The sequence below is a fragment of the Lactuca virosa genome, chromosome 5 (genome assembly GCF_052849685.1).
Source record: "Lactuca virosa cultivar CGN04683 chromosome 5, Lactuca_virosa_CGN04683_v6, whole genome shotgun sequence".
In the NCBI taxonomy this organism is placed as follows: Eukaryota; Viridiplantae; Streptophyta; class Magnoliopsida; order Asterales; family Asteraceae; genus Lactuca; species Lactuca virosa.
The window spans coordinates 125,975,708-125,987,387 of NC_136430.1; the positions used below are offsets into that span (position 1 = coordinate 125,975,708).

Consider the following 11,680-nt stretch of genomic DNA (forward strand, 5'->3'; position numbering starts at 1 on the left):
GGCACAAAGCAGGACCGCCTCAACCCAACCGCACATAAACCATGTCGACACACATATCTAACAGACAAGCATACAAATAACCAATCAATAATCAAACAGAGCCTTTAGCCTGACTGGAACGCCCCATCGGCCTACAGTCTATCTGGTAAGCTCACATAACCTTCAACATGACTGGTACGCCTCATCGGGCCTTCAGCCTATCTGGAACGTTCTCCAGGCCTTCGGGCTGACTGGTATGCCATCAGGCCTGCAGTCTATCTGGGACGTCCTGGGTCTCTTGGCCTTCAGCACATAACAGGATCACCTCAACCCAACCATACACAACTCGTCAACATATGTATATGCAAAACACATATAAGCCCAGTACACCATAACAACATATCGATATAAACATTACCGGGTTTGTTGACAAACAACACAAAACAGTACAGTCTCAACCCACCCACATTACGGCGACATATACAGCTAAACATATAACCAGCCAACAGACAAACAGGCAGATCTTACATGTCACTAAGCATAGTATCATCCTATATACCAAGATACATGTCTAACAGATCAATACATCATACAATCATGTGACAAACCAGGAAGTGCCTTCGACCCGTAAGTACAGTGAGGAAAACTCACCTCTCGATCTGATCCATAGTTGATGAGGATCGAATCTGAATCGCATCTCTCTAAATTATACTTGTTTTCACCAAGTGACCAATTCCATCAAAATCCCAAAATACCCTCAATGTCCAACTCGGTCAAAATCAACGATCAAGGTCAACAGTCCATGTTGACTCCAACACGTCGTGTTGACTGAGAAACACGCCGTGTTCCACCTGCATCCAAATAGTCAGGAAAATCCCAGCCAACACGTCGTGTTGACTTAGAAACACATCGTGTTTGCCGAAGTTCCGACAACTTAATACATTAAGCCGTTTTCCTTGATTCCAAGAGCTCCAAAGCTCAGATAGTCTGAAATGTGATCCATAAGGATAAAGTTTCCAACTTTATCCATTGGGACTACCCAAAAAGGTCCAACACCCAATCCGTAAAGCGTAAAATGCAAGGGCTTACCCAATAAGCACTTAATACTTAAGGTCTGAAATCTATCATTTCCATAAGTGATTCTAACACCAAAACCATCCCAAATGTTGGTGCTTTTTAGACATACATGTCCAATGTATATCTTGAACCCATATTAGGTCAAAATGAGGATTTATGACCTAATCTTTATGCATGACATCAAAACTTGATTAAAGACCAGATCCAAGACATTACTAGGTCACCTTGATCTGGAGATTCATAAAGTTGCAAACTTTATGAGATCTAACCATTCCAACATTTAAGAACAATAAGAAAAAGGGACAAAACCCAATATCTAACAACTTCAAATGATAAAAATCGAGTCTTGGACATTTACAAAGGTCCAGAAGAGTGCCAAACTGAAGATTGGGGGCTTGCTTTCTGGATCTTTGCTTCCTTCCTCCACCTTCTTCCTTCTTTAGCTTCAAAAACACCAACTAGCTCAAAACTGGGAGGGAAAGATGATTAGGGTTTCTTTCAGGGCTTAAGGGGCTGAGGGTGAACAAACCATAGCATCCACATTCCTTTAAATAGGTAGCAAAACCCGGAAGATTAGGGTTTCATCACCAGCCATCAACACGCCGTGTTCCATGAGGCAACACGTCATGTTACCTTAATAAAATATGCACTTCCTCATATATGGACACGCCGTGTTGGTTCATCCAACACACCGTGTCAAATCCTTAAAAGGTGATTCTTTCCCCAAAATTGCTCCTCAGTTTCCGGGTGTTACAAATTTCCTCCACTTAAATTAGATTTTGTTCTTGAAATCATTCCTTACTATCTCCTTTACCGAACTAAATGATCATGACTGGACTCCCTGAATCCCAAAAACGACTGGGGAAGTCACCTCGCTCTAGTGACCGCCCACCCTTACTGATGTCGAATCCAAAAATAGAAGATACCACGAGCCCTATCGAATAATGAATCTCAACCTTTTCCTTAAGTCAACGAGTAACCAACCGCTATACCTGAAATTGAAAACTCTGAACAATGTCGAACTCCAAGACAGACATAACCAATCAAAAATGCTCCCGCAAAGACTCAACCTCACAACCCATCCGGCCTGAACGAATTCACAGATACCCGAAAACATATACCCTCATTGGGTGGTGTCCAATACACTTATTGGGCGGGGCCCGTTATGTATTTATTTATGTATGACATGTGGTATGTTCGGGAACCCACTAAGCTTTGTGCTTTATGGTTTTCAGTTTATGTTTCAGGTACTTCTGGTTCCAAAGGGAAGAGTCAGGATGATTGTAGAACACACACCACCTCGTTCCGCATTTTGTGATTTACTCCGATATGATATGATGATTGATACATTTGTTTTATCTGGATCTTTATGATGATGTTTTTGGGATATTGATTTTATTAAATTAAAAATGAAATTTTTGGGTCTTATTTTTGGGATGTTACAGTAGTCCAGTCCGATGACTGATTGGACCCATTACATGTTTTTACATGTCTTAATGCGTGTGGTATTTTGGAGAAACTCACTAAGCTTTATGCTTATCTAATTGCTGTTGTTTTCAGGTATCATCAGTTCGTGGGAAGACGAAGGCGTGACTGTACACACTCATCAGCAGCATTGAGGATTCCATGTTATTATATTACTTTGATTTTCGATAAATGTAACTTGAAATAAATGATTTTCGTAACTTGTATTCTAAAAATGAACAGTTTCACCTTAATTTATTATGAAAAATTTTGATGGTGAAAATGAGATCTTACAAAATCGTTCTCGTACCTTAATCCCGGTCCGACTGATTCAAACCGATTTTTAAAATATTGGGTTCAACCATGAATTTCGTTAAACCATCGAAATTCTTTAACTTGGTTAAAGTTGTTTAAAAAAAAATCAAAATTTATACGGTTAAATCATAAAAAGAAAACACTCTTAAAGTAAACAAATTTCAAATTATTGTAATTTTGTAGAACTTAATGTTATTGTAGCGTTTTTTGTTATTAAAAAAAAATTTAATGGTTAAATTAAAAAATGTTATTGCGTTTGATTTCTTTTTAAATTAAAATTTGTCTTTTAAAATTCATGTGACCACTAAAATTGAGTTTTATAAACATTTATTGCCATAAAGTTTACAAAATACATAGAAAAAAGTTATAAATACAAGAATTTAAATAAAATGTCAATAATCATTCCATATCATTTCCATAAAAGTAATACTATATGAAACACGGAATACATATATACATGAATAGAAGGAAGGAACAAAAATTGAGACATATATATACAATATCAAAAAGGAAAAAGGAACTAAATTTGAGAAAAATAAAATAAAAATATAGTTTCATAGACTTTAACCTGCATTATTTAGAAAACAAGTGGATTAAGATAAACTTTAAATATATAACAAACATAATAATATATATATGAATTAGGAAGGGTAAGATTTGGGGGCCAAAGGTTATACTCGAAGTCCATCAGCTATTTTTCAAAGGCCAATGGCAAGCCACATTATTGTGAAAGGCTTTGGAACCCTTAAATGAGTCCCCTATTTACATACACATGATTATTATGTATTTTAAGTTAAACTATTTAAATAGAATAAATCAAATTATATATATATATATATATATATATATATATATATATATATATATATATTTTGTTAGTATTTGATTATTATATAAACTAATAAGTTTTTATTTAGAATATGAGTTATTATACTTATTTTAATAATTATAAATAATTAAAATATTAAAATATATATTAAAAAGTATTAAGGCAGTGAAATTGGCGAAGACCTACAAGAAGCGCGGGAAAAAAGTGAAATTGGCGCCACAATGCTAATCGGATCTTAAATTACTCTTTTTTCGATCAAACATCTTTACCTTCGATACTCGGAGCATCAGTCACTGTTCTTCAGTTTATCGTCGCCTGGTATAACTTCTGAATGATTATATCGATTATTCTGAAAAGCTAAAACCCTAAATATACAGAAGCTATGGAAAATCTGTCGTTCATATGCGGTGGTCTTGGAATCATTGAAGAGGATGACGATGGCAATCAGATCGGGTACACTCCAGGAGAATACTGTTTAGGTACATTTTTCAGTGCAGACACTCAAATACTTTCAGCTATACATTTTGTGAGTTAATTTGCGTACACAATGATATCCATAGTTCGATAATTTTTTTAATCGCTGTAATCGATGGACAGATAATTTGAAGGATTTGCTGAGATTTCTAAGGCGAGACGATCCAGAGACTCGAGAAGTGTTCAAACAAGTTTGTAAATGGAACATAGTGGGTAAAGATATATTGCCCATAATCCAACACCGTCAAAATGATACCACGTTGTTGCTAAATGCAGGTAATTACTTACGTCTTTGACTATTGGTTTATAGTCATCTATCAAACGAGTCCAATTTCAATATTAGAAATTCAAAATTGACATTAATCCCATCTGTTTGGTAAAATTACTTTGCTCATCAAATACCCTAAATTCTTTTAATACAAAATTGAGACATCTTGTGCTCACCATTATATTCGGCAAACATGTAACTTTGAAATGAAATTTGACTAAAAGCTGAAATCTTTCTGATTAACTATTGCAGTGAAGGTTTTGGTGTTTCTTACAATGCCAATTGATCCAACATCTAAAGATATACCACAACAGATTGAATATCTTTGGGGTTTGAAGTCCATGATCACTTCCAGTCATGCTATCCCAGTGATAGTTACCCTTCTTGAAAGCCCACTTGAACATTTGGAAGGGTATGTAGTATGTACACCAAGTTTAGAACTTGTGATGCTTTCATTTTTTACACATTAATGAATTATTTTTTATGCTTGAAACAGGGATTCATTTACAGAGGATGACTGGAAACTGGTGCAGCTTGTAGTCACTTTATTTCGCAACATTTTAGCTGTTCAAGACATCACCACACAACAGAGAGTTGCTGGATTAGCTTCTGAATTTGTCATTCTTAGAGATCGATTCTTGGAACTGTTGTTTGAAGAGAATGTGATGGATTTGATTTTAGTCTTAACACAACATGTTGGTGGTTCCTCTGGTGTTTTTCGCCAAGATAATTTGCTTTTATTAGAGACATTCTATTACATATATAAGTGCCAAGTTCCTGAGCTAATTGCAAGAGCTCATGTAGATGCTTCCATGAAGGTGGTTGGTTATTCTTGTAAATTGTTATCATTCAAATCATTTCTATTAATGTTTTGACTTTATTGTAACTTTACTGAATCTGTTCATTGGTTCATCAGGTGGAGGGAGAAGCAGAAGCTACTGCCACTGATCTTAAGTCTCTAATGGAAGAGGAAAAAGAAAAAAGAAGGCAAACAATGCTTTTAAATATTGGTGCTCGATCAAAGTTCAGTGGATCATTCACCCGAGTTACTATGGTAAAAGCTTTTCATTTAGTTGTGGATCCATTCAGATATTCATTACTAACTTCATCAATTGGCTTTATTTACAGGATGGTTCCAAAGTTTTAGTTAAAGGAAACCCTTGTTCTGATTCTCATGATTCATTGCTTAAAGGTCATAAAAACCAGCGTGATTCATCAAAAAAGATGCCATGGGAGAGTGGAAGAATGCCAACAACAAACAAGAATATCCTTCGGTTGCTCCATGATTTTACTAATCAGTTCCTGTTAGGAGGGTATAATGGTAATTACTGTATTCTCAATGAAACTATCTGTTGTTATCCGTGGTGTCATTACTCATTACTAATCAGTCCATATGTAATTCTCAACAGTGTTAATGCAGTCAATTCGTGAGGATATTGAGAAAGAACACCATGCTATTGAAAACAGCGATGTTGTTATATTCTTTCAGGTTGCTGAATTTATTATGTCTTTCCAGAATCACAAGTTACTTGCTTCAAAGGTGAGATCTTTATTAATGGTTTCATCTCAAAAAGGCTTGAAAATATATATATATATATATATATTTCTTTAATGGGTTTTTGATGCTATAACAGCCTGATGCTGAAGCCAATGTATCTGAGTCTTCTAAAGATCATGATGCTGAAAGCACATTGTTTGAAGGAAATATATGTGGTTCAATTTCTGAAACAATGAATGAGCCAATGTTTCTACTTGTTGTATCAAAGTGGCGTTCTGCATTTGATGGTTTGAAGGAGACAAATGAGTACAAATTTCTTTCTGCTGCTGGATCTCTCATGAAAATAATGGTGTGTTTTTTGATGTTTTCTGTCTTTAACTGACTCTTGGAGCTTTAATTAAAACTACTAACTGTTTTTTTCCATGCTTTTTCAGATAAACATGTTAGATTTGGTGCTTAAGATGTCACTAGATGATTCTAGGGAGCCTCAAACTGCACGTGTTCTTCTTTACAAATTATTTTATGATCAGACAGATCAAGGGATGACTTACTTCCTGTTTAATTTGATCAAGACATTTAATGCACACAAACAACCAAAAAGGTTGGTTCTTTTCTCTTATTGAGTATCTTGAAACAGGGAGAAGAAAAGTATTAATGAGATAAATGAATAGTTTTTTTGTCTCAGAAAAAACACAACTTTTTAATTTGAGGTGGTTGAGAACTAACAAAGAAAACCTAAGAGATAACTCAGAAAAACACGACTTCTTACATTTTCTATATCACAAGTCAATTAAAGAAAACATAAGTAAGCATGTATAATCAACAAGTAATGAATACATGCTTCTTAAAGCAAAGGGGTCTTGCTTAATAAGTGCAAATTGTTACTTAAATCGACATTTTTTGCAAATAGAAAAGTATCACATCTTTCTAGAATCAATATTGCTAAGTTTTTTTAATTCATCAGTTTCTCATAATTTTATCTTTGTTTGTCTATCAGTGATCTTGCTGATTTGGTTGAAACAATTCATATAGTCATATGGCTGATGGAAAATCTTCAATCACGTGGTACATTGAGGGTATGTTCATTTCAAGATTTTTTTCTACATAATTTTGAAATGTTTTTGGCTTTTCTTTTACAATAAAATTGGGATGTGCTTGTATGTATATATGTTATTCTATTATTGCTATGAACACATTTTTTTTTGTGTTAGGTTTCTAAAAAGTCAAGGAGGAAAAGAAAGAAGAAACCCTCAACCACTAATAAAGAAGCCAATGCTTCAGATCAAATTCCAATTCAAAATGAGGATCATGAAAAAACTGAAAATGTGAGCATTCCAGAAAAAGAAACTTCACCAAGTTCAAAAGCTGATAAGATTGGAGATGATGATGATGACATCATCCATGGAGAATCTGATGCAACTAAGGAGGAAACTAAAGATACTGAAGGAAACAATGATTATGTGTTGGATGAATCTTCTGATGATGATGAGGAAGAACAAGATGCAAGAAATGAAGTTGACTTTAAGGCATCTTCATTGGTCTCTTCTCTTGCAAACAACACCATTATCCAAAATTTATGTTGGCTATTGAAGTTTTACAAAAGCAATTCTGTTAGAACAAATCATTACATTATATGTGCATTAACAAGAATTTGTCAAGATCTGGAACTTTCTCCTATGCTATATCAGGTAAAACCTTCAATTCTCTGAAAAATCAAAATCAGCAACAAGTATAATCTACAGTGTTAATTTCAAAAAATATCAGCAACAAGTATAATCTACAGTGTTAAAAGATGCTATAATTGGGTAGATTTTGTTAATTTTAACAAAAGTATATTGCTATTTGTTTCATTGATCTGTCTATTATAACACTTTACTTTCATTTTTCAACATATAATGCTCTAATAAGAAAAAAACTTGAATAAAAAGTTGAAATAAATGATTTTTTTTTTTGCAGTTATCGCTTCTTATAATATTTCACACCATTCTAGAAGAGCAGAAGTCAAGTCCATTAAAAGAACACAAGAACATTGTTTTATTTCTTACAGATTTAATTAGGAGAATGCTGAGAAAAATGAAGAGTAATCCTCTTCTTTTTGTGGAAATTCTTTTCTGGAAGTCACGTAAAGAATGTCATTATATAAACTGTGAATCAATGCTACAAGATTTTGGCAGAAATGGGTATACAAAAAGAGGAAATGACAATAATACCCATAATGGAAATGACAATGACAATGTTGGTGGAAATGGATATGGATATGTTAAAAAAAGCATGGCTGATGCACTTGGTGACGATGAAGCTGATGTTGTGATTCCACCTTGGAAAGATAGAGATGATGACCAGAGGTAAGAACAAACAAATGATCTTTTCTTTGTGCAAAAAGACGAAAGTACCCTCATCCTGTAATTAATTTATATAATTGTTTTTTAAGTGAGGAAAATGGAGAAGGGACAGAAAACTTTATTGAAAGAACTGAAACAGTGGAAAATCCTGTAAAGGCACGAAAAAGATTGAAGCCACTTGTTCTTAATGATGAGCTGGAAGAAAAGCTGAAGGACCTTTTTGAGAAGTATATGTTTTACAATATTTCCTTTTTTTTTTTTTCTAAATAAAACAAATATATATATTGAAATATGGTGATTCATTGTAGATATAAAGAGCTTCCAGATTGTAGTCAACGTATAGTAACAGAACTTAATTTGGAAGTTTCATCAGCTCAAGTTTCAAAAAAACTTAAAGAATTGGGATTAAAATTTCCACCAAAAAAGAGAATGATTAATAAAGATGTCTCTGATATTCAAGAAAAAGACATGGATGCATCACTTCAACAACCTTCGTAAGTACTTATAATAATAATAATAATAGTGCAAAACTTATCTTAATATCTTTTATGAATTTAATACAATAAGATTGCTAATCCCTGTTTTCCTTTTCCTTAGATTTGTCAGAAAAAGAGTACGTGCATTTAATGAAGATCAAGAAATGAAGATCAGAGCTTTATTTGAACAGTAAGTTCCTGAATTTATTTAAAGCATTAACAAAGTTTTCCAAGGCTATTTAATGAGACAAGGAGGGTATTTTCGTCTTTTGTACAAACAACAGATTGAGAGCAAGTCCCTGTCCCATCTTTTGTCATGAGAAGGGCATTAACGTCTTTTTCTTGTTCCATCTTATTGAATGCATGCCAAACTTGGGCTTTTATAATGTGTGGATTAGTAATATAATTAAAAAAATCTGAAAATGTTTTTTTTTTGTTAAAAAAAAAAGGTTTAAAGATCACAAGAAATGCAGTCACATGATTGCAAGTGCACTAGAAGGTGACGTGGCATTCACAGCAGCACAAATTACACGTAAGCTGACACAACTTGGCTTGCGTGTCAAGAAACAAAAGTCAAATGATAAAATGAACTTGAGAGATGATGATGATGTTTCAGATGGTGAAACACTTGTATCACTAAAGAAAAGGTACTTTTTTTATTTTAGCATTCTATTACTTGTCATTTTTTTTTTCTTAAATAAATATATAAATATATATTTTTTTACTTTGATATTAGGAGCAAGAATAAGGTCTCAATTGAGAAAACACAAGATGACATTTCAGATGATGACAATGTTGTACTAAGTGCTTCTTTTAAGAGAAAAAAGAAGCACAATATTGTCACAAATGAGGGAACACCAGATGGAATAAACAACCAATTATTAGATGATGATGATGATGATGATGATGATGATGTTGTTTTAAGCTCGGCTTTCAGGTAAAAATAAAATCCATCTTTCCTTTTCACAAATAGGTATAATTGGAACTAATTTACTTTGATTTCAGAAGCAAAAAGAAGCATACTAAGGTTACAACTGAGGAGACACCCAATGATGATGATGATGATGATGATGATGATATTAAAGTTGTGAAGAAGAGGTTGTCACATAAAAGAGGCAATTTAGTTGATGACAAGAATAGTGAAGAAGAAGAACAAGTTGTGAATGGTGAAGAGGAAGATGTGATGATGAGTGAAAGTGTTAATCATATGGATGATGATGAACTTAATGATGAAGTAATGGATTTAGGAAACAATGAAAGTCCTGTTATGTCTCAAAAAAGTGGAGGGGTGAGGCGAAAGTTGAGAATGATCATAGATGATGAAGATTAAAGAGATCATAATCGTTCATTGGTAAAGTATAAAAATGTTGCTATGTTTTTTGTATTTAATGGGGACACGATTTGATCTTGTGATGTGTATATTAAGTCAAAACTCTTTTCATATTTTCTAGTTTATTTCTTTTTATTTCCACATGTGTTGTCATGTTTGTAATTGTTATTTAGATATTGTCTACTAGGGAGTATTTCATCCAAACTTTATTTAGTGAAAAAATAAAAAGTAGTTAAGTGAAATGATCAAATATTGGTGGCTCATGTATCAAGCTTGTCACCTTTTTTGGTCAAATAACCACTTTAAATACTTCGCATTGGATGACAAATAAAAGTGAATTTGTGTGGTTTATGAGGTCAACTTTTTATATATGGGATTGTAAAGGATTTTTAATGATAAGTTGTAAAAAAATAGAGTTTTCCTTATTTATACTTCATTATTATAATTAAGGTGGTGGTGTTTGTTTTGTTTTGAGAATATATTTTTCAACACTTATGTATCCAGACATATGTGACAGATTGTTTTTTTAAAAAGTAAAAAAACATAAAAACATTTGTGTGTTCTCTTTTTGCAGAATATAGAAAAAATGGCTTCTAAATTTGGAATATATTTCATATTTCAAACACTTCATTTCAAAATTTGTCATATTTTCAGTTTTTTTTTTCCTTCTTATTTTACTTCTCAAAATATAACTTTTACTAAGTTTGATTACAACACATTTCATGAGACCAGATTTAACCCTTGACCTATAATAATATTTTTAAAATTTTTATTTTTGTAAAATATAATCTCTCATAATACAATAAATTCGTTAAATAATAAAAACATCGAATCTATGTTAGTTAATTGCAAAATTAAAGTATTAATAAATTAAATAAAAATATTTTCAAACAAACTAATCCTTCAGACTATCCACATCGCCATCTTTAATTGCAATGCCACTTGTATAATACTTATATGCCACGTTCTATCTATTTCTTTCAAGTTTTGAAAGCCTTGCAAAAAAAAAGTGGCTCACATTTATGAATAGTTAATTGTTTATTTGTTCAAATGTTCTTATGTGGCATGTTTTGCAAGATCCCCACATTACACTGACCTGGGTACTCTTACACTTCAATTATTGATATTATATTTTGTTTATAACAATACGAGTAAATTATGTTATAATATATTTTCTAGTTCCGTTTGTTTTCTTGTATTTAAAATTTTTAGATGGAATATACTTAGATTTATGTTGTACTCATGTTTATTTGATCACATAATGATTGTTATACATGTTTAGTTATTCATATGTGATTTGCCTTATGAAAATATAAATATAACATATTCACGAACAAATATAACATATGCAAATGAGAATACAAAGGATGTATATGTCAAAATAACATATGCATAAAGTAAATCCACCTCATGCATATTAAATATAACATACACTATATTAAAAGAAGATAAAGTTTAGTCTATAGACTTCAAAAAAAAAAAATTTATATGTAATATCAAACCCTTATTTTTATTTTCTTTTTCCGAAGATGTAAAAAAAAGACCATATACATTTTATATCTTCAAAAACAAACACCATGTAAATGTGATGAAGGATGATTTGTGTGAAAATCAAGAGGTAGTGGTTA

General features: G+C 32.5%; 1 protein-coding gene across 2 annotated transcripts; it reads left to right on the top strand.

Moving 5' to 3' along the window:
- The first annotated feature begins 3,874 nt into the window (after nt 1–3,874).
- On the top strand, nt 3,875–10,193 carry ATIM (timeless family protein). 2 transcript variants are annotated; one of them, XM_079052067.1, is made up of 18 exons: nt 3,875–4,143; nt 4,262–4,414; nt 4,659–4,818; nt 4,903–5,224; nt 5,323–5,460; nt 5,535–5,727; nt 5,816–5,946; nt 6,041–6,253; nt 6,339–6,505; nt 6,902–6,980; nt 7,116–7,592; nt 7,861–8,249; nt 8,336–8,473; nt 8,555–8,740; nt 8,844–8,912; nt 9,172–9,369; nt 9,459–9,659; nt 9,731–10,193. In XM_079052067.1, the coding sequence occupies exons 1-18, from the start codon at nt 4,047–4,049 to the stop codon at nt 10,050–10,052; spliced, it is 3,633 nt and encodes a 1,210-aa protein (XP_078908193.1). In that variant the 5' UTR covers nt 3,875–4,046; the 3' UTR covers nt 10,053–10,193. The 2 variants fall into 2 exon arrangements, with proteins under 2 accessions (XP_078908193.1, XP_078908192.1); XM_079052066.1 differs by having other exon boundaries at nt 3,876–4,143; nt 9,728–10,193.
- The last annotated feature ends 1,487 nt before the right edge of the window (nt 10,194–11,680 follow it).

Coding starts and splice junctions, on each gene's coding strand:
- ATIM (XM_079052066.1), top strand. CDS start 4,047: ATGGAAAATCTGTCGTTCATATGCGGTGGTCTTGGAATCATTGAAGAG. Junction 7,593..7,860: donor TTTCTCCTATGCTATATCAG/GTAAAACCTTCA, acceptor TTTTTTTTGCAG/TTATCGCTTCTTATAATATT. Junction 9,660..9,727: donor GTTTTAAGCTCGGCTTTCAG/GTAAAAATAAAA, acceptor CTTTGATTTCAG/AAGCAAAAAGAAGCATACTA.